This window comes from Piliocolobus tephrosceles, chromosome 9, assembly GCF_002776525.5.
Source record: "Piliocolobus tephrosceles isolate RC106 chromosome 9, ASM277652v3, whole genome shotgun sequence".
In the NCBI taxonomy this organism is placed as follows: Eukaryota; Metazoa; Chordata; class Mammalia; order Primates; family Cercopithecidae; genus Piliocolobus; species Piliocolobus tephrosceles.
Window position 1 is genome coordinate 38355144 of NC_045442.1, and position 23410 is coordinate 38378553.

General features: G+C 44.6%; 1 protein-coding gene across 2 annotated transcripts in view; it reads left to right on the plus strand.

Moving 5' to 3' along the window:
• The window catches only part of SORBS1 (sorbin and SH3 domain containing 1), a 252584-nt gene that overhangs the window by 155202 nt on the left and 73972 nt on the right, over positions 1 to 23410 (plus strand). For both annotated transcript variants that reach the window (XM_023206238.1, XM_023206236.1), the window contains 5 exons: positions 567 to 596; positions 7568 to 7740; positions 9488 to 9551; positions 22547 to 22594; positions 22716 to 22845. In XM_023206238.1, coding sequence (XP_023062006.1) covers positions 567 to 596; positions 7568 to 7740; positions 9488 to 9551; positions 22547 to 22594; positions 22716 to 22845 — 445 coding nt within the window. The remainder of the gene's footprint in view (positions 1 to 566; positions 597 to 7567; positions 7741 to 9487; positions 9552 to 22546; positions 22595 to 22715; positions 22846 to 23410) is intronic.

Below are 23410 nucleotides of genomic sequence, written 5' to 3' on the forward strand. Positions count from 1 at the left end.
CTCTGGACAAGCCAGATTACTGTCGTGACTAAGGCTAGGCCTTCATTTCCTCCTCTGTACAATGGGAAAGAATAATCGTACCCAACTACTAGAGTTGTTGCAAAGTTTACAAGTGTTATTTGTAAAAGCCCTAATACAGCGTCTGGCATTTAGCAAGCTCTCAGGAGACAGTCACTGCCATGGTTATGTTTATAATTACATTTCCCTCAAAAGGTACCACGACTGGGGTCATATAAGGTCTTGCTCACTTGAAGTTGGAGGGTTGGGTGGATTCCCTTCTATTATGGAATCCTCTTGAGATAAGATGTAAACAACTAGAAAATTGTGGCAGTCCCCTGAATCCTGGTGCAGATCTGGAAGCGGGGCGGGCTGGGAGACACCACACTGGCATAAATGGCAGCCACACTAATACCCCAGCAGTCAGCTGGCTGCATGCGTACTGTACCATCTAAGTCCAGAGGACAGTGAGGACTCAGGATTGAGATCCTAATGAGTTATGCCAGGGCTTCTTGGTCTTACTATGTGCTGTATAAATCTTACTTACACTGTGTGTTCTTTTATCACAGAACAGCAAAAACGACTCAGTAGCCTTTCAGGTAGGTAAGAAATATTTATTTATGTGTTAACTCCATTCCTGTTGAAATCGTCTTCCGGTCACCGCCCGATGTTCAATCAGCAATATCTTCCGAGGTCCTCTGATGTCTTGGGAGACTCTTTGTTGCTGGACTACCAAGATGATGAAAATAGGCATAGTTCCTGCCTCCCTGGAGCTTGCAGGGTGGTGGACAGACCAGACCAGTGAGCCACGCTAATAAACATGTCCCATGGAACTGTGATAAGAGCCTTGATGGGTAAGAACAGGATGTTCTGGGTTAAAAAGAACCAGGAGTCCAGCTTTAGATGCAGTGTTCATGGCAGGCCTCTCTGAAGAGCTCATCTTTCCTCTGCTTCTGTCTCCCTTCTGGGATGTGAGGAGTCAGGGGTTAGGAGATGTGGGCAAGTTCTCTCCTTTTTGGGTGGCAAGCCCAAATGCCAGTAGATGCCCGTGGGGTGGTGGGTCCAGGTGAGAACCTGTAGACCAGCAGTGCCCAGAAGACAGTGTGAGAAAACTGCTTCTTGAACTTGAGCTGGCATACAGAAATTCCTGGAGAGCTTGTCAAAACTCAGATTCCTGGGCCATCCCCCAGAGATTTGGATTTAATGGGTATGGGTAAGAATTTGCATTTCTTTTTCTTTCCTTTCCTTTTCTTTTTCTTTTTTTTTCTTTCTTTCTTTTTTTTTTTTTTTTTTTTTGTGGATACAGGGTCTTGCTCTGTCACCCAGGCTGGGGTGCAGTGGCACAGTCATAGCTTACTGCAGTCTTGAACTCCTGGGCTCGTGTGATCCTCCTACCTCAGCCTCCTGAGTAGCTGGGACTACAGGTGTGCTCCACCATGCCAAGCTAGTTTTTTTAAAGTATATTTTTTTTTAGTAGAGCTGGAGTCTCAGTATGTTGCCAAGGCTGGTCTCAAATCCTGACCTTAAGCAATCCTCCCCACTCAGCCTCCTAAAGTTCTGGGATTACAGGCACCAGCTACTGTGCCTGGCCAAGAGAATGTGCATTTCTGCCCAGCTCCCTGGTGATGCCAGTGCTGCCCTCTGTGCTGACCATACTTGAGTGTGGCAGGTGGCAAGAGTCGATGGTGGGGAGTGACTGCAAATATAATCAGACATATACAAATAGAATTAGCTCACCCCTGATAAAGTGTGGAGGATTGGGACCATGTCAGAGAGGGGAGGGAACCCAGGAAGGGGAATGTGTAGCTATTTCCTTGTGGCTTCCTGTAGCCATTCTGCTTTGAATCCTGGGTCTGGTGCTGCCTCATGCAGGTTATCTAATGTCTCTGGGCTTCCATTTTCTTACTATCAAGTGAGGAAAGCGGCAGTGCCTCCCAGGTCGTATGACGATCAAATGAGATTCTGCTCATTAACAGCTCAGCCCTGAGCTGCTGCTTAATAGATGCGTGGCTTAATAGACGTGCATTCCTGTTACCAGGCGGCGCTCTGTGGATTCACTTACCCTTGTATTCAGGGCCTTCTTTGTATCCTGCACTGCCCCGGACTCTGAGGCTACACTGGGGAACTGTGCTGCCCTTGAGCTGCTAATAGTGTGGTGTAACTTTTCTTTGTTAATGGACTCTTTGAGAGAAACTACTGAAGGCAATAGATTGATTCTCAAAAAAAAAAAAAAAAAAAGAAGCCACACATGTGTAAACATGTGCACATGATTTCTGTGGATTTGCACACACTCATGAACTTCAGGGTTAAGAATCCCTGATTGGTGGATAACAAAAGCCACTGTTTTCTGAACAGCTGCTACGTGATTTCTGTGCAACTTCATGCCACTGCTGTTCTGTGATTGGTGGCCAGCCTGGATGGGGAGGACATGGAGTTCTCACACCTCTCAGCCTTATCAGGACTTGGCTGTGAGGCCAAGACAGTCTGTGGTTGACCTCAAGGTGTCCTTGGCTGCCCCTCCTCCAGCTGCCACTCTCCAGCCCACTTCATTCCTTGGTCCCAGCCAAGGTTGCTAAGAGTGGTGGCTCTGAAAAAAAAAAAAAAAAAAAAAAGGAAAAGAAAAGGTGGCTCCTGTGGGCTCCTTCCTGTTGGTGGGAATTTGAAAGAAGGGTAGAATAGCTGAAAAAGGCCTCCAGCCACACATTGGGAGATACAGAGTTTATAGTCCTAGCTCCTTCTTCTTGGAGCTATGTTTCTGTGTGAGTGACTTCATCCCTCTAAGCCAGTTTCCTCATATGGGAAACAAGGGTGGCAATCCTTTGCCCAGCCTGGGGGAGGTGTTATTGTGATAGGAAGTGGGAGGATGTTTTGTGCATTGAGAAAAGACATGTAAAAATGCGAGGGTGGGCCGGACAGGGCTCACGCCTGTAATCCCAGCACTTAGGGAGGCTGAGGCGGGTGGATCACGAGGTCAAGAGATGGAGACCATCCTGGCCAACATGGTGAAAACCCGTCTCTACTAAAAATGCAAAAATTAGCCGGGTGTGGTGGTGGGCACCTGTAGTCCCAGCTACTCAGGAGGCTGAGGCAGGAGAATTGCTTGAACCCAGGAGGCAGAGGTTGCATTGAGCTGAGATCGCGCCACTGCACCCCAGCCTGGTGACAGAGTGAGACTCTGTCTCAAAACAAAACAAAAAAAAGCCAGGGTGATTCCACTGTGCTGGTAGCTCAGGCTTACTCCTTGGCTCTAAAACAAGCCTGAGGCTATCGCTTTTCCTGAGTTTTGGGACAGATCCACTGATGACATTTGAAAGAGTGGGGTCTAAAGTAGGTGCTCACTAAATATTAGTTTATGCTTTAAAAGAAGTAGTACTGCTGTGTTCAGGAGCTCCTGAAAGACAGAGGGCTGGCTGGGTTGGCACTCTCTGCTCTCTTACAGCAAGTAAGGCTTAGCCGTCACCTGTGGGGATGGGACTCCAGGGCTGCCAGCCTCCCTCTCTCTAGCAGGTTTTTGTTGAGCCTCCATGGGGCTTGATGTTCAGGGAGAGTCATCTGGGAATGAAGCCTACATGGTGTTCTCAGGTACCTCTCGGTCCCCACGGGGAGACAGATGGGATAATAAGATAAGGGCTAGGAGAGAGAGGCTGGCGTAGGGTGTAGAGAGGCCATGATTCTTCTGCAGAGAAGTGTGAGCATTGCTATAATCTTCAGTCATCAGCTCTCAGTGTGAAGAAAAGGGAGGCTATCCCACCTCCTACAAACAGAGGCCCCATCTGAGGTTGTCAGTATTGTCATTTATTTAGTGGCCCAGAACCTTCCTTTTTAAAGCACAGTATAAAACTAGAAGGAGGCTAGATTTGCAGTGCCTCACACCTGTAATCCCAACATTTTGAGAGGCCAAGGTGGGCAGATTGCCTGAGCTCAGGAGTTTGAGACCAGCCTGGGCAACATGGTGAAACCTCGTCTCTATAAAAAAAAAAAAAAGAAATGCAAAAAAATTAGCTGGGGCCAGGCGCAGTGACTCATACGTGTAATCCCAACGCTTCTGGAGGCAGAGCCGGGCAGTTAGGAGGCAGAGATGGGCAGATTCTTTGAGCCCAGGAGTTTGAGACCAGCCTGGGCAATATGGCAAAACCTCATCTCCACAAAAAAACACAAAATACTAGCCAGATGTGGTGGTGCACACCTGTAGTCCCAGCTACTTGGGAGGCAAAGGTGGGAGGATCACCGGAGCTCAGGGAGGTCGAGGGTGCAGTGAGCCGTGATCATGTCACTGCACTTCAGCCCGGGTAAGAGAACAAGGCCCTGTGTAATTAGAAAATAAAAAGACTAGAAGGAAATGCCCCCAGGATATCATGTGAAGGATCGGCATTTTCCTGCTGAGAAAACAGCAAGCTCTCATTGTAATGTGGATGGCAATGCCTGATCCTGTCACCTGCATGGTACAGTTAAGTGTCACTTTGGGTTTTCATGATATAAAGTGACACTTTTTCTTCAGGGACTCTCTGTATATTGAAATCCACTCAATGATGAGTCACATGACCACAAGCTTCTCAAGTAAAACAATTCAGGGCTAAATTTTGTAGATCAAAAGGACTCTGACAGCTTTAGGAGAAATCCATGAACTATCAGCCTGATTTTTTGCACTCAAGTGTGATTGTTGTTAGAGCCACCTGCCCTGACCCTGAGAATGGCATGTCTGTGATCCTCACCATGATCTTAAATCACCATGTAAGACTGAGCTTGAACTCAGCCTCTTTTCTGCTCACGTTCAACAGAAGGCCCTTCCAGGTGGGAGGAGAATGCTCAGCAGAGCCATATTAAGGGTAGACTTGGGTGACTTGAAATCCCTCTACACTTCCAGGCTTCCTGCCAAATCCTTGGCCTCACGTTGGAATTTTCTGGGAGCATGAGAATTCATTCCATAAAGCCAATCTGGTCTTAACATCATTTGACATTGACGGTGATAATGCCAGGGATCAGGCTTTCTGAAGCACTTACTAAGCTTAGAAATCAACTGGCTGTAGGCAGTCTCCCCATGGAGGAGACTGAAAGTTGTAAAACCTTAGCATGCTGAAGTCATTGTTTCCCCCACTTCTCCAGCGTCTCCTCCACTCACAGACATCTCTGACTTTCTCACAACTTTGCATGTGTCCTCATGTTCTTCCTTTTCACCCAAGGGTAGTCCCCCCAGTCAGCAGTCTGCACCTTTTCCTTTTTCAAAGACTAGAACCTGTCCGCAGTCAATCAATAAGCAGGTTTTAACTGAGCACTTACTAATTGCCACAGCACATCTTGATGCCCTTCATCCCTACCTCATGGGCCTCACTCTCACTGATAGGATTTTAGGCTCTCTTGGCCTAAACTTTTTTATTATTATTTATTTTTGAGACAGAGTCTTGCTTTATTGCTGAGGCTGAAGTGTAGTGGCATGATCATGGCTTACTGCAGCTTCAAACTCCCAGGCTCAGGAGTTCCTCCCGACTCAGCCTTCCAAGAGCTGGAACAACAGGCATGTGCCTGGCTAATTTGTTAATTTTTTGTAGTGATGGGGTCTCGCTATGTTACCCAGGTTGGTCTTGAACTCCTAGGTTCAAGGAATCCTCTTGCCTTAGCCTCCCAATGTGTTGAGAGGCATGAGCCACGGCACCCAGCCGGCTTAAACCTTTTTGCCCCTAATCTTTTGAACTCTTGAATTACCATCTAGCACACTCCTTCCTCTGTGCTGAACTCCCCACTCACTCCCCCAACTTCCTGCTCATACCTTCAACCCTTTCCCTGCAATCTGGCACCCACCCCCACTGCCCTCCTGAAGTTGCTCCCTCAGAGTGTTCCTGTGACTTCTCTCTTGCCTAATCTAATGCCGCCTCCTCCTCTGCTTCAATTTCTGGGGTTTTTTTTTTTTTTTTTAGACATTTAACCACCCACTTCTTGGAGTTCTGTCTTTCCTGGTTCGCTGGTACCTTGTGTACTTTCCTGGTTCATCTCCTGTCCCTCGGATGACTTTGCATCCCTTTGGGGATTCTTTTGCCTTGCAGCTATAACTGTGGTGTCCTTCCATGCATGACTTTAGTGCTTCACTCTGCCCTTGCTTCTGTGCCCCGCTGAGCTCTGCCATCTCCCTGGCGTCAGCCATCACTTTTGGGCTGATGCCTCCAAAGTTGTACTCCTGTCAGGGTGTCTCACCTGGGCCCCTCCATATTTCCTCCAGGGGTCTCTAGGGCATTCCTACTTGAGTATCTTGCTGTCTTCTCAGAGTTACCATGGTCCAAAGGGAAGCAGCCATTTCTCCCTTCCTTTCCCAACCCAATTCTAACTTCTCCTTGAATTAGGCCAGGCTCCTAGACTTGAAACCTTGGTACCATCTTTGAAGGAGGCAAGACAGGATGTGGTTCAGAGAGGACTGCTAGAGTCAGGTGGACATTAGGCCACATTACAGCTTGGCCACGAGCTGGTTATGTGGCCCCAGGCAGGGTACTTTAACTTCTCTGTGTATTGATCCTTCAATTATTAAAAAAAAAAGAAGTGATAACAGTTTCTTCCTCATAGATCTTTGGGAGGATAAAATGAGAGAATGTATATGAAGAGTTTAGTGCATTGCTTGGCACATAATTAGCCCAGTAGTCCAGAGGCCCTCAAGCATTTATTTAAGCTGTTCCTGTGGAGCACCCTTCATTTCCTGTGGGTCGGTTGGCTTCTCTTCTGAGAGTCAGGCCTTGTCACCCTTGCATTCTCATTGCTGGCTCACTTAATTTTCTGCCCACTAGACTGTAAGCTCCCTGAGGCTAAGATTCTGGAATGTTCACCTTCATGTCCACAAGGCAGAGTGCAATGTCTGCCCAATAAATAAATGTCATAGCTTGGAAGCCAGATTCTATTAAGTAATTTTATAATCTGTAGATCATATCTGGTATCTTTATTAGTGGTCTATAACTTCCAATCTTGAACAAAAATAATCTATAATGTACACTTAGAAATGTACAGCTTCCTGAACACTTTGGCATAAGTTACCCTGATAACTCCTCTGACCACATTGCTGTGAGCTTGCTAATAGAAGTATTATCCCTGTTTTTGGATGAGAAAACTGAGGCACAGCAAAGTTAAGTGACTTCATCAAGAGAAATCAAAAACTTTCAAGTAATGTTTAGCCCCCTCCTGCGATTCTACCTGTTCCTGAATTTCTAGAACAGTCAGAACTACTCAGTTGACCAGAGCACGATGTGCGTACCTCTCTGCAAAGCTCTGATCACACTGTTGGCAAGCCTTTTCTTTTTTTTTAAGGACCAGATAATAAATATTTTAGACTTTGCAGGCCATATGGTTTCTGTCACAGCTACTCAGCTCAGCCATAGTAGTGCAAAAGCATCCATAAATAATATGTAAGGGAATCGGCATGGTTATGTTCCAGTAAAACCAGCCCATGGGCCAAAGTTTGCTGACCCCTGCTCTAAGCAGAACCAATTCCAGTTGAGAATTAGCAGATACACTTCCCCCCAGCTAGCCTGTTCAGGAGTGTTTTGCTTTGCCACTACCAAAAGAGCTTCAGCTAACAATTGCTTTTCATTTCCAGATCCTGTCTCAGAAAGAAGAGTGGGAGAGCAGGACTCAGCACCAACCCAGGAAAAACCCACCTCACCTGGCAGGGCTGCTGAAAAAAGAACAAAGGATGACAGTAGGCGGGTGGTGAAGAGCGCTCAGGACCTAAGCGATGTTTCCATGGATGAAGTGGGCATCCCACTCCGGGTACACTTAGAGGTCCTTCTTAGGCTTCATCTTAAGCTGTGACAAGTGTACACCCTGAGTACATGTGAACCCCATCACACCATCATCTCTATAAGCCCCATGAGTGCCAGAGCCCAGGAGCTGTGCTCCAGACTTGGTGTACAACAGCTTTTCCCAAAGTGGGTGTTGGATGTTATAAGTCCTATGAATAAAGCATTTTGTGGTCAAGTAAATGTGAGGAAAAGCTGAGTGGGACCAAGTCAGAGAGATTTCTCTGCTATAGAACTTTTCAGAGGCTTTGAGTATGGAGTGTTCTAGGGACAATGTTAAGGACAGTCTTCCTTCATTATTGTTCTGTGTGAAGCATGTTGAGAAATTCCTGGTCTAAGGTTAGACAATCCTGGGGAGAGTGGGAGGCCCAAGGTCCCTATTGACAGGTTCAGGAAGAAGATCTCCCTGGATGGGAGATCACGTGTCATCCCTAGTGAGTATGGAACACTAAGGGAACCTCAGAATGGATTCCACCAGCCATGCCTCCAGGACAGAGTAGGTCTCGTGGCATCCCTGACCCAGCTCTCCCCGGCAACACAGGCCTACCAGTCCTGCAGGCCCTAAGGAATTCCAGGGAACAGGCTCCAATGGACAGGAAACATTTAACATAAAGCTGGGCAACTTTTGGAACTGGATTCGGGTGAATTCCGTTCTTTTCCGTGTGTCTATCAGACCATTGCCTGCAATATGTTCCACTGTGAATTCCATTTAACAAATGTGTCCTTTTGGAGGAGGCCAATAGAAACCACAGTGGGCTAAGCCTCAAAATAACTCTTCTCTGGTCCTAAGCAGTAACATAGAAGGAGAGTTATTCCTAAGAGAAATCACAACTACCATTTGCTGAGTACATTATCTCATTTAAGCATCACTCACCCGAGTGAGTAATGGATACTAATATCATTTCCATCTTATAGATGAGGAAACAGGGACTCAGAGGGATTTGTTACTCATCCAAGATTGCACAGCTTGTGGGTGACAGAATGGTCTGTCTGACTCCCAAACCCTTACCCCCCCTAACCATCGTGTTGGATGGCCCTTCCACTCACCTTCTCATCAGCTCTGTGACTTTGGGCAGTTTGCTTTGTCATTCTGTATCTCATTTTCTCTTCTGTAAAGTGGGAGTGAAAATATCTAGCCACCTATCTGTCACCTTCCTTGTTTTCTTTTTATCTTAAAAAAAAAAAAAAAAAAAAAAATCCAGCCATTCCAACTTTGTGGTTAGGGTGAAAACTCTGGCAGTGGATGCCGTAATGAGTTATGTTTTAATGTATGCATTCTAAATCTGGCCCTATGCAAGGTGACTTGGATACGTTGCTATTGAATAATCTAGAATGGGTGGTGGCACAGCATGGTGAGCAAATATCCTTTGTCTCTTATATTTCTAGGAGACTTTCCTTCAGTTTGGCACAGTCTATGTACAGAGGGATTCTCTCTAAAAATAAAATTTAAAATATTTAAAAATGGATACCTTTCAAGTGTATCGTCATCCACTGTTTTCAAACTCTGTATCCTTTCAGCCAAATATTACTCTGTAGACTGAGGTTTGGGACCCTTGGTTTTCTCTTTCTAAAAAGTTTTGCCTTTTTAAAAAAGGTAAATGTGGCTGAGTTTTAAATTCAGATATCATTACTTTCCATTTTGATTTTGAAATCATAGGAGGTCTGAAATGTGTCAAGATATTCATTTAATTTTTCTCTTTGCCTTTATTTTTCTACAGAACACTGAGAGATCAAAAGACTGGTACAAGACTATGTTTAAACAGATCCACAAACTAAACAGAGGTACTGATTTTCATTTGTAGAAGCTGTGCTGTGCTATGTGGCAATACACTGTTTTGTGGGCCTGAACTCACTTTGCTAGGATGCCAGAAGACTGGGTCCTGCAGTTGGACCTCATTAGGTACTGGTCTGCCTGAGCCCAGCCATGTACCTTCAGAGCATAGGGAGAAAGCACTTGTGTGCCTGCCTCAGAGTTGGAATTTGAGATCTGCTCTCAAATCCTCCCTCCCAGATGTGGAATGCAGCAGGCTGAGCCCAGCACTGTGCCTGTGCTCCAGCATCTGTTTGCCTGGGATGTGAGCAGCTCCATCTCCCACCTGCTTCCAGCTTTAGGTACATCTCCCTGTGTCAGCCCATGACTGCCTTGTGGGCAGAGTGAGTTGAGAACGCATGAAACTGGGAATTAAGAACGCTGTTCTCGGGCTGGGCGCGGTGGCTCAAGCCTGTAATCCCAGCACTTTGGGAGGCTGAGGCGGGTGGATCACCTGAGGTTGGGAGTTTGAGACCAGTCTGACCAACATGGAGAAACCCTATCTCTACTGAAAATACAAAATTAGCTAGGCGTGGTGGCGCATGCCTGTAATCCCAGCTACTTGGAGACTGAGGCAGGAGAATCACTTGAACCCAGGAGGTGGAGGTTGCAGTGAGCCAAGATCGCGTCATTGCACTCCAGCCTAGGCAACAAGAGTGAAACTGTCTCAAAAAAAAAAAAAAAAAAAATGTTCTCACCTAGATTGAGTCCCCCAAGCACTCAGGTAACCTTGGACCAATCATGTACCTTTCTGTGTTTGTTCTGCTTCCCTTCCTCCAGAGGATGTCACAGGGTCTAAAGGGGAACACATTTGGCCTTGTGAAGTAGAATTTATAGTACGCCTCTCAGGCTGTGTTAATATGAACAACAATCTTCCCCAGCTGAGAGCCAGCCCTTGGCAGGTAGCCCTGAGAGTCAGTCAGGAGCTGACACACCAGAGCCTGCTCAATCTGAAAGAGCAGCGCTTCCAAATCAGATGCCGGCTGGGCGATCAGCAGGTGACCCAGCATGGAGAATCGCAGGCCAGTGCTTGGGCAGGACATGACCCTACTGGCTCCCGTTGCTGCCTGTGCCACCAGTCAGCTGATAGGCGGGATGTACCTGCACCATGGGAAGGGTACCACTCCTCCCACAGGCAGAGCATCCTGCCCTTCCCCTTACCCAAATCCAGTCTGGCTGCCTGGCGTGGATGACACATGAAGGCAAAGAGAAAGTGTTCTGGTCAGTGTTCCCACCTAAGCCCAATCTGTCTGATGAGCTGCAAATGCCAGCTGGCATCACTGTTAATTAACTCCCTCTGGGTTCAAAGTGAACCTGGGTGTGCCCCTGTTCAAACTATTTCTCAATATTGAAGTGCTCCAAATATTGAGGCGTTTAGCATTTCCAAGTCAAGAGTAAATCCACTGTGGCTGGGTGGATGAGTGTGGTCACAGTGGTGAAACTAAATGCTTGGATTTCTGTGATCAGATGGGGTCATCTCCACTCATCACTTCCTGAAGTCACTGCCCATTTCCTCTTGCAATCTGTGACTCTCTCACCTTTAGACCCTGCTTTGGAAGCCTAATTGCAGAGATATAAATGCATGTAAATGTGCAAAATATGTAATTTTGCCCCACAGGCAGCTTTGGTCTTCTCATGTTATAGTTCTCAATCTAAATTATAGGTGCTAAACAAAACTACCTGCCTTAATGGTAGGCAGAGGTATTTGAAAAATTAATGATCTACTTGTTTGCCGAATGTCCACAACACAAGCTTTGATTTAAAAAAACATTTTAGGATAGCATGTTTATTACGTACTATTTATTATCATACTTAATATTTCTTGCCTATCAAAAGTAAGAACCTGAAGCTTTATGTTAAATGTTTCTTGCCCATTGGAGCCTGTTCATGGGAATTCTTTGTCTAAGAAGGGTAATGGTATTGTCTCTTTCAATGTGTCTCGGTAATTCAGGCAAAAGGACTGGATTTTTAAAAGCAGTTCGAATTTCTTTCATATCACTAGTGAAGCTTAGTATGTTCCAGAATTCAAGGAGCCTAACTTGTATGTGGATTCCCACTCGTTTATTCTCTCCATTTGTATCTTCCTCTATTCTCTCTCCCAAACCTGCTCCTCTGCCTAGACACTCCTGAAGAAAACCCTTATTTCCCTACGTACAAATTCCCTGAACTTCCTGAAATCCAGCAAACTTCTGAAGGTACCATAAACTTAGACAGCATATCTGTTGTCCGAGCTTTAAATTAATTCTTATAGTTCCATTGTAGGCATAAGATTTGGGCTTTTAGATTTTGTTTTCATAGTCGTTTTTGGCTGGTGAAAATTTTATTTCACTCATTTGCATGATGTGCTATGTTAAAATAACTAAATCCTTCCTAATTCATTAATCTATTTTTAAGTGTGATGCCCGTGTGCTTTAATAACACTAAAATAGGTAATCAGTCATTCAAAAGAGTCAATTGGGATTTGTCACTTCCTCTACTTCCTGGTGGATAGTTTCAAAATCCACTGCTTTTCTCTGCTACAGAGGACAATCCTTACACTCCCACCTACCAGTTTCCTGCATCTACTCCTAGTCCTAAGTCTGAAGGTAATTAAAGGAAAATTGTGTGCCTCTCTTTGTACTGGTGCTGCTACTTTCTTTTTTACCTTGGGGTTTTTTCTGGTGGCTAAGGGCTGCTTCTCAGTCATTTGCTTCCCTCTAACCTTGTGTTTTGTGGTGTTGTCTCACTCCTTGCTGACTGTATCACCGGTGTCTATCCAGATGGTATTTTAGTCCTATTCCCCTAGGGTTTACATGATTAACAGGGTAGCCAGTGTTAGCTTAGTTATAATGCTTTGAACATGTGGGGCTCTGGTAAAAGCTGCCTTTACCCAACTACCCAAGGCTTTGTACCTGAGGTGGTCACCTGATGCTGGTGGTTGAGCAGTGACTCAGGGAAGCTGAGTCATTATAGTGGGTGGGCAGGAGGTAGATCGGCGACCGTCAAAAGGAAAATTACCCAGTTCTCATGCCTGCAGCTAACTCATTGCTGGGGCCCTCTTTTCATGGGTCCTCAGGGTATGTCTCTTTGGTAGGGAATTCCTAACGAGGTATCCAGGTATAGGATTCAGTCATAGTGGGAGATGACATTTCTTGAAAATAAGGGTTTTAGCTAAGCTGGAAAACATTTTATGAAAGAGCTGGATGGGAATTTGTACCTGATGGAGAAGACAGCCACATTTGTGTCTAAGAAATATTATTTTGGGGGCAAAAAGTCTAAGTGTCAAGGAAGTTTCTAAAATATGAGTTAGGGGCTACATCTTAAGAATTATCCTAATAGCAGGGATTATCTGATCCTTGGATGAGTAACCCAGAAGAGGATGAATAGATATGGTATGGAGGAGGAAGTTTTGTTAAATACTGTTCTAGGATGAGACGTTGAATGTTCTGAACTTCATTCATTCAAGTAGTATTGAACACTTGCTGTGTGCCAGGCACTGTCGTTGGAAGTCATGCCATGAATAGGACAGGTACCCTGTCCTCAGAAGTTCCCATCTGGCAGAGAGTTCAGCAAGGCCACTTCAGCTTACTGTGTCCAGTGTGGGGGCAGTTGTGACAGCATGTGTCCAGAATGCCACAGAAAACCTTGCCGGCACACAGTGGGTCCTCAGTAATACCTGGAAACACTGATGAGTGAAGGCTTTGGACTGTGGAGCCAGAGTTCGTTCTTAGGGATGAATGCTGGTGCCACAATCTTGATACTTCTCTGCTCTCATCAGCTCAGCAGACCATCCCTCTCAGCCCTTCTCATCATTGATAAAATTATTTATTTGATCATTCACCAAACTCTTATTGATCAGTCATATATGAGATGACACACTGGGATGTGTTGGATACAGTTAAAATACCATAGTCCATTTTTGGTCTCTCATATGCCCCAGCAATTAGTTCCCAACCATTTCATGCCTGGGGCCTATTTTGAATGAAAAGAAAGGTCTACCAAATAAACCCAGACTTGCAGAGCTAAAAGCTGATAATTTAATTCTGATCAGTGATTTCCTCAAGGTCAAGAAGAGTCTATTTGGTGTAGAGAGCCTAGTCTTTCTGTCTCATGGTACTGATTACCACACACAAGCACACAAGCATTGGTGAAAAAACAACTGACTGAGTTGAGTTAGGGAGTTCTTTTCAGAATAATTTTGACTAGTTGCAATTTTTGGTTTGTGCTTCATTTGGACTTGTGAACCTAGCCAAACTCGTAAGATAAGAGTTTCGTTTAAGGCAAAAAGCACAGAGCATGCAGAAGGCACAGTATCCCACGGACACAGGCAAAGGAAGGCCCACTTGAAGAAGTCCTGTGGAGGGGAACAGTGGCTCCCATCAGACTGGAAGACTGCCTTAGGCCTGCCACAGGCAGCACCCACAGCTTCCACAGTCAGCTTGGCTGTTGGTCCAAAGACAAGGTTTCATGCAGCCAGAGCTCCCGTGTCATCAGCCACCACACCTAGCAACCGCTGCTGACGATCATGTCTGATTTTTGGCATGCATCGAGTCCAGCATATGAAGGAACTGGATTTCTTTTGCATAGAGGCATAAACAGTAAGGGATGTCATGATAACTTGTCACATATAATTTAGAAGCAAACCTTACTACTTTTTAATTTTCAGAGACCGAAAGGAAGAAATAGTCTTAAAAAATAAAAAGGAAAAAATTAGATTGGACATTAAAAAATTAATAGCAAAGATGATTAGACTTTAACACAAGTTTCTAAAAAGACATCCTCCCTGGAGATCTTTTAAAAATAGGGTAAATTCCATCTCACGCCCCCACTCCTGCCTAGATGACATATCCAGGCATAGATCACTGATGTGTTCAATTAGATCAAGGCTTCTTACAAGTGAAGGAAACATTTGAGCTAGATCATTTTAAATAATCACAGGATTTTGGTTTTGAGGGTTTTTTTTTGTTTGTTTGTTTTTTGTTTTTAAACCATTTCAAGAGAGTCTCTGGATTTCTTAATCCTTGATTTGTTGTTTTCATGTTGTCTGTGAGCTCCGGCAGGGCCTCATCAGCCCTGTCCGTGGTGCTGCTCCAGCCCCGTGCTGCCCAGTAGGTGGCCCTGCGCTCTGTGCACATCCTTCTTAACATAGGAAAGATGTGTGCCTTTCAAAGAAAGGCATTCAAGACAGATTGGCACCGAGTGGAGGCTCTACCTGTAGATGTTAATATGTATTAAGAAACCACGTTACTGAGAAATCTGAGCCATCATTCCAGAGTCTCTCTCCTGGGGAGAAGTTTGTTTTTACCGCTGGGTTTTTTTTTTTGTTTGGTTTTAATTCAGAATTTGGAACTAGAATTATTTATGATAGACCTATCAAAGCCTAGCCTAAAGGCTGCCTTCCCTGTCTAAATTCTAGTTGTTTATACGGTATAAAACAGACATTTCTGAAGATCTCGAAGCTGATTCTCCTCAATAGTAAGCGACTGTGTGAAAGTTTGTTTATGCTGGCTTAGCAACCTTCTTTTTTCCCCCAGCTACAGTGAAAACGCAAACTTCTGGCCAGACTTTTAGCCTATAAATAGAGTTATCATGTCTCAGTCAATGAGGGTTAAACTGTTCTTTTTTAAAAAAGAAAACTTTGTAAATTCCAAGAAGGGGCAGTCACTTTTAGCCATTTTGTAATCTTGGAGACTGTTGTCTGTGGGATGGAAGAGATGTTAGCAGAAGGCAGAGGGGCAAACTGTGCAGAAACAGCTTCAGAAATGCAGCCCCCCACCTTCTCCCCTGCTGCTTTAAGGAACAGCAGTGTGGTGGCCAACATCTCAGCAGCCCAGAGTGGTAATCCTGTTAATAATAATAGTCTTATAATGACATCACCACCACCTCAGTGACTATGTGGCTGTCATTAATTGAGCCCTTGCCACATACAAGGTTCTCTGCTGAATATATCACTATTGTTATCTCATTTTCATTCTCCCAGCAGCCCCATGAAGTAACTCTTCATTTTATCAATGAGGAGTATTAGGCTCAGAGAGATTCAGTAATATATGCAAGATTACACAGTAAGTAGCAGAACCAGGATTCAAACCTAGGTGTTTGGGGCTCCATAAATATAGGCTTTTACTCACGCTACTATACTGCCCTGCGGATTCCTTTCCCCCTCCTAACTCTGTGTTCTTGGTTGTCCTCTTCTTGCCCAGAGGCTCTCTGGTACCCGACTCCAGGCATTCAGCTTCCCCTGAGTCAGTCCTGCCTCAGTCTGCTAAGCCAGTACCTCCCAGATGGTGCCTGGGAATTTATAAATAGGGACCAGGCACAGTGGCTCACGCCTGTAATCTCAGCACTTTGGGAGGCCGAGGTGGGCGGATCACCTGAGGTCAGGAGTTCGAGACCAGTCTGGCCAACATAGTGAAACCCTGTCTTTACTAAAAATACAAAAAAAAAAAAAAAATTAGCCAGTGGGTATGGTGGCAGGCACCTGTAATCCCAGCTACTTGGGAGACTGAGGCAAGAGAATCACTTGAATCTGGGATGCAGAGGTTGCAGTGAGCCAAGATTGCACCACTGCACTCCACCATGGGCAACAGAGTGAGTCTCTGTCTCAAAAAAAAAAGAAAGAAAGAAAGAAAGAAAGAATATATAGTTAGGAAAACTCCCCAAGTGATTGACAGACAGGATTGAGAACCACTGGGATGGGGAAATACTAGTCTTTCCCAGCCCCCAAAAACAGGTGAAGAAAATTGGCCAGATGCAATTTTGGGAATATGGATATAGGATGAGAATGGAGAATGCAGATTTTAAAGAATTAGCACCCCCTACTCTGAACGTGCCCAAATGATGTTGGCTCACTTGGCACATTTGATGTCAAGAAGAGGGAAAATATTTTCAAATAATGGCTCAGAATTTGCAGCAAAACCAAATAACTGGTATGTTACTTCATGGTCCGTGGCCTCTCCTGACTTTCCATGGCCTGTGAGGACCCGCTGGACCATGTCAGCAAGAAGGTGAGTCCAGGTGAAGCCCCAGAGACCAGCTTTTTTCCCGTGCTTTCGGATGCCTCTTCTACCACTTCAGGCTGGTGGTGGCCACTGCCGCCTCTCAGTGATGTCCCTCAAGACACCACCTCTAGGCATCCCCAGGTTGTGGTGTCAAAATGGTCTGTCTCAGTGCTTCTTCCTCATTCCTAGAAGAGATTGCACTAAGGCAATGATTAAAAGATGCTCATCTTCTTAGGCACAGCTGTAGTTGAGTTAAAATAATTCTCTACTGGCCTTACAGAATTTGTAAGAATAGCTTTGTTTTGCTTGATTTCAAGCAAATAATTCTATTGTGAAGATGCTTGGCCAGGATCTGTGCCTCCTGCCCCGGACTCCAGCCAGTACTGCCCAGGGGAGGGGCTGAGTTGCTCTCCTAACAAGAGCTTCCCAGGAGAGCTCCGCCTAGCAAGTGCAAAAGCCATTGACTGGCCTGCGGGATAGTTAGTAGCAGTTACTCCCTTTCCACCTTCACAGCCCAGGAGTTCGATAGCAGATGAAGACGGTGAGTCTTCTTCTAACCCTGTGGTTCTCCCAAACTTTCTCCTTTAACTTATTTTTTTGCTCCGCCTCATTCTCTTTTTCAGAGTTCTGTTTTTTCTCTGACTGTGTCTTCTGTAACTACTGTACACCCTACCCTGGTCTTTTTTTGCATTCTTTAGAACTTGATGCCACATCTGTAATCCCAGCTACTCAGAAGGTCAGGGCAGGGGGACCCCCGAGCCCAGGATTTTGAGGCTGCAGTGAGTTACTCCCTCCAGTCTGGGCGACGAAGCGAAACTCTGTCTCTTAAAAAAAAAAAAAAAAAAAGAACTTGAACTTGATGGCCTTTAGCTAAAATATAGACAGCTTTGTAACGCTCTCCCCCAAGCTCCCTGGGCTTCCTGACGTCCTTGCCCTTTTGTTTGTTCTTCCCTTCCCACCCCACCCAGACTCAGTACCCAACTCTACATCTGTGTCTTTTCCCCTGACTATTATTTTTGTTCATGGGGGTCATGTATGACTATCTTTACCCTTTTATCCTTTCTCTTCCTAAGTGTGAGGGGTATAGCCAGAGGAGGATTTAGGTTGAGCAGTAGAAGAAAGATTGTGTCAAAAATGAGCCATTAATATTTGGAAAATTGTTTTAAGTTTAAAAGCCTGAGAAATGCATAAAATTGAAATTTAATTGATACAGGCAAGTGGTTATGCAAATGATTTTTGCCCATCCTCCCATTTTAGTCAGTTATGTAGTTTTTCAGAACAACTTTCAACCAGTACTTTCTTCAGTTGTCTTTGAGATTTTTATAAATTAAAGAAAAAGAAACAGAAAAAAAAAGTGATTTGGAAGCTCATTTAAAGTCACTGTGGTTGAAAAAGCAATTATGTGGCTCCTAGCAGTTGTAGGAGAGTAGCTGTCCCCAAATTGAGCTACCAAGGACAGATTGCCAAAGCCCAGAGAAGAATCATTGTGTAAACATTAGAGCCCAGCAGGACCTTCAGAGGCCTAAGTGAGTTGTTTACCCTGTGTAAATCCCATGCAGTGTTACAGCTTCCTGGAAATCACTGGCATAGGAAGGTCCGAGTGTTGCTGCCAAGGTTTGATGTCTGCTGCTTGGAGCTCTGAGGAGCACAATTAGCATGTGGTTCCACCATGAGCAGAAACCACAAGATTTCTGCACAGCTGAGCCCACTCTGGCATTGTTTTAAAGGCCCTTGGAGAAATACTGAAGGCAGCGCTTCAGGTGCTAGGTAATAGACAATTTGAGAGACATTTCATTTAACGTGTCTTAACTATGTTAAGCACACTTGTCTCATTTGGCTGGCTCTTGTGTGGAGAAGTGCAGACCTGCTCCTTATACTGTTTTCCCATTCCTTGGTATTTCTAACTGTATACTCATCTTCCCCACTGTGGACTTAGCCTCCCAGGAAAAGGCAGCAAGGAGCAGCAACTATTAATAGAAGGTGTACAGGCCAGGCACGGTAGCACACACCTGTAATCCCAGCACTTTGGGAGGCTGAGGCAGGTGGATCACCTGAGGTCAGGAGTTCGAGACCAGCCTGACCAATATGGTGAAACCCTGTCTCTACTAAAAATACAAAAATTAGCTGGGCATGGTGGCGGGTGCTTGTAGTCCCAGCTACTTGGGAGGCTGCGACAGGAGAACTGCTTGAATCCAGGAGGCGGAGCTTGCAATGAGCCAAGATCGCACCACTGCACACCAGCCTGGGCGACAGAGCAAGACTCTGTCTCAAAAAAAAAAAAAAAAACCAGATGTAGCAAGAGTGACTCAGTGTTACCCATTGTCCCTGGAGACCAGCAAAAGGAAAACTAGAAATGTGAGGCAACTCGGAAAACTTGCTTAAACATCACTAAGGGCGAGGGGGTGCAAAAATCGGGCAAAGGCTTCAGGGGGCCGGAAATTGGCTCAGCCAACAGTGCAGTGCATGCCTTGAGTTTCAAGACAGCATCTTTCTCTGCCTCTTCTATAAGAACATGGTAACAGAGGAGCCAGTCTTTCAGCTTTCCCAGGATTGGGCAGATGAAGCTGGAGTGAAAGAACGCAGTGGGCATCTCTGTCCCGGGGCTACAAGATGACATAGGGAAGTGGAATCTGAAAGACCTTGAATCCATTTCTACTTTGTCTTTCTCACCCTGCAGCCACGGGCAAATCTTCTCAACCTACTTGGGCTTTTAGTTTCCTTGTCTGTAAAATGAGGTATTTAGTTCCTCTTGGAGTTTTTTGCAAGGTTTAAGTGAGATGACATTAGTAAATTACCAGCCATTGTTAGTCACTTAACAATGGGAGCTACAATTATTATTTTTATTCATAAGCTGAGGTAAAATGTTCTTCCATTAGATTTACAAGACAAGCATCAAAAATTAAAAGAATAGATTTTACATGCCCCAGAACTTGTCCTGCGTTATAGTTGTTCAGATGAATCTATACGACTTCAGTTTGTCCTGTTAAAAGTTCATGAGCTGATATCCACATATCAGAAGCTGTGGATCCTTTGACAGAAATGAAAACTTGTTCACAGAGACTACCCTGCTCCGTTTTAATCTGGTGTGGGTGAGATTTCTCTACCGACACTGAATAAGAAACAAGTGGCTTTTTTTTTTTTTTTTTTTTTTTTTTTTTAGAGAGAAACTCTTGCTCTGTCATGTCACCCAGGCTGGAGTGCAATGATACAGTCATAGCTCACTGCAGCCTCAAACTCCTAGACTCAAGCCATCTTCCCACCTCAGCATCTCAAGTAGCTAGGACTGCAGCTGTGCGCCACCATGTGTGGCTAATTTTTAAAATTTTTTTGTAGAGATGGGATCTCACTATGTTGCCCAGGCTGGTCTTGGATTTCTGGCCTCAAGACATCCTCCCTCCCTAGCTTCCCAAAGCATTGGGGTTACAGGTGTGAGCCACCAGTCCCGTCCAAGAAAGGAGCTTTAAGCACATTCAGTTCTTCAGACACCTCTGTTACCTGCATCCCCCAACTCCAACTTTCCTGCTTCTCCTTCTCCTTTTCAAAGTACATATACTGTTAAACTTCCCAAGTAGTGCTATTTTTTCCCCATCTTACAAGAACTATTTCTCATTTTCTTCTTCCTTTTTTTTTTTGTTTTTTTCTTTTTGAGACAGAATCTCACTCCATCACCCAGCCTGGAGTGCAGGGGCATGATCTTGGCTCACCCCAGCCTCCGCCTCTGGGGTTCAAGCAATTCTTCTGCCTTAGCCTCCCAAGTAGCTGGGACTACAGGTGCATGCCACCACGCCTGGCTAATTTTTGTATTCTTAATAGAGATGGGGTTTTACCATGTTGGGCAGGCTGATCTCGAACTCCTGACCTCAAGCAATACACCCACCTCAGCCTCCCAAAGTGCTGGGGTTACAGGCGTGTGCCACCACGCTCAACCAGTATTTCTCATTTTCTTCTAATAAACCTTCTAGAGTTCCACGTTAGAAAGCTCTAGAGAGAAACATTTTTTAAAGAGCTCAGGCTTAAAAAACAAAACAAAACAACAACAAAAAAACTCTGAATATGTAAATGCCACTCCTCTCCAGCCAGTGAAAACTTTGCTTCTTACTTCATGAACCAGGTAATAGTTATAAATTAACCTTCATCTCATCATCTACTAATAAGCTATAATTTCTCCATGAGATGTACAGGGTTTTGAGCTAAAATGCTAGGCTACATTTTAAGCATTGCATACATCAGCTTCTAACTAAGCTAACTTTTCATTCGGGCATTTTCATTGCAGCACTTTTTCTAATCAAGTCCCTGTAATCAAAGCTCATTTTTAGTTTTCTTTGACATCATGGCATTTTGTCAGTATAATCAGACGTTCTGTTTAAAAAAACAAAAAACTGGAAACACACAATTTTTCAGAATAATCTTTCAAAAAATCTTTTTCTGGATCCCACTTTATCTCCTTCCCCTGTTCTATTTTCAGAAGATAACATAAATAAGCTTACACACTCACTTTAAAATAGTGAAAGGTTTGGCTGTGTTGGTAGGAAAAAAACCTTAAGCCCTGTTCAACCTTGATATTGATAAATTCTTAAAAGTGAGGGAAGGAAGTAGGGGAAAAGGCACTTTGGTACCTGATGCCTGTCCCTTATTTGTGCCAAGGGAGACCTGAGACGAATAAAAATGGGGAAAAGAGGGGACAAGAAGTAGTGATTGTTAGAGAGGCTGTCTGAACTAATAGCAATGTTAGCTTATTTATATTTCACAAAATATTCTGGCCTTGTCTCTTCTGAAACTTCAAATGATTTGTATAGAAACAAGGACTTGATTAACATGAAGTCACCTCCATGCAGTGGATTCTTTGACTTGTCTTTGTGGGTTCATGTGCTTTGCTAAAGTTGTCATGAACTTTAGGAAAGGAGTTGGGTCTTCATTCCATGTATGTGAATTTTGAATCCAGATTAGCAAGATGTTAGAACATGGGAAAGGCTAACTATTTCAGACTAACTCTTTTTGGAGTAGTGCTTTGGAGGGATCATCATGGATGTAGTGACTAGATAGAATGCATTTTTGGGACAGTCCCACTTTAAAAACCTGTTCCCATTGATGTGCCTGTGGTCTGATTTTTAGTTCAGAAAGTACAACCACTTCCACAAGGGGTTCAGATCTTTATACGTTCTGCAAGTTTTAGAACCCAGTGTCAAGCCTACGTAGGGATGTGTGTCATGCCTTTGGAGAGCCACCTCCCACCACAGAGACACGTGTGAGTTTGATTTGTTCCAGAGTTGCAGTTTAGATACTCACTCTGAGTAGTACCTTTGCAGAGGAAGCTGTTTAACCATGGGTCCGCTGTGTTCCAAGGAAACAAATCTACTCAGGGAACCAGACTGAGGTGGAATCAAACTAATTTTGATGAGGATTTTCTTAAATTCTTCTCTTAGCTGCAGAACTTCTTTCTTAATGATATGTATGAAAGCTTACCATATAAAACAGGTCAAAGCCAAGGCAAGGAGCTAGAAAACCCACCCTCTGGGCCTCTCCTTCCCATCCAGTAGCAGCCCAAGGCCCTGCTAAGAGGCCTTTCAGGACACTGTTGAACTTGGTGGGCTTAACCATACACTGAGCTGGCGCAGCCGGGGATCCATCTCAGCCCGTGCTTCCCATTCAGCCAGACCCAGACCCTGCATTCCAGCTTTGGTTGTGTGGATCCTCTGGAGGAGGACCCTTGGCTGTTTGTCCCCATGCATTTCTTGATGTCAGGCAGCAGCCTCCGCCAGTTGTGACTGTCCTGCCTGGACTACAGGTTTGGTTGGATGTGCTCTACAAACCTTGCTCCTCTCAAACGTGCGCTGCCGTGGTGTAGCTTCCGGCGCTTCACTCTACTTCTCTCTGCTGGGATCCCTAGGGGGGCTGGATGCTTGTACCGGACTGTGGAAATGGGGAACATACAACTTGGTTCTCTTACCTTCGCCAGACTTCTCCTGACTACATTTTGTTTTGTTCAATAGATGATGATTCAGATCTGTACTCTCCCAGATACTCATTTTCTGAAGACAGTAAGTGACTTCGAATAACCTGATTGTAGGGGAGGAAGGGAAAGTGGTGGATGAGGGAAGATAATCACGCTGTTTTCAGTTTTCGTGAGTTTAAAGTCTTTTGTCTGCCCTCTTTCTCCAGCAAAATCTCCCCTTTCTGTGCCTCGCTCAAAAAGTGAGATGAGCTACATTGATGGTGAGAAGGTAGTCAAGAGGTCGGCCACGCTACCCCTCCCAGCCCGCTCTTCCTCACTGAAGTCAAGCCCAGAAAAGTAAGTGCCCACTTGTCTCTCATTTATCCAGCCTGGGCCTTGTCGGTGTTCGCTGAGACCTAGGAGCCTCCATTCTTAGGAATGTGGAATTTGAGTCTGTCCCCTGTCACCTGTTAGCAGTGACTTCTTATTTCTTAGCCTCAGTGTCCTCCTCTGTCAAATGGGGATAAACATAACGTGGTTCCTAGTAAGGATAGTACAAGGATAAAATGAGATAATGCATGTAAACATTCCTGGTAGCACTTGGCTCAGAGTATGGGCTTAATTAATATTGACTATCATTATCATCACTTTTTACATTTTCACAAGAGAAATCTTAACTGCAAGATTTGTCACATGTTGTCATATTCTTTGTGCATACTGTGTTCACATATTCATAGCAATGACTATAACTTTAAAAAGAAGCCACACTTTTTAATGTCCATTTACTCATACAACATGTATTATTGAGACATAAGCCTTGGCCCTGTTCTAGTGACGACATTAATAGATCTCTTAAAATGTCTGCACCAAACAACACAGTTTTCTTTTTCTTGAGTTTTTTTTTTTTTTTTTTTTTTTTTTT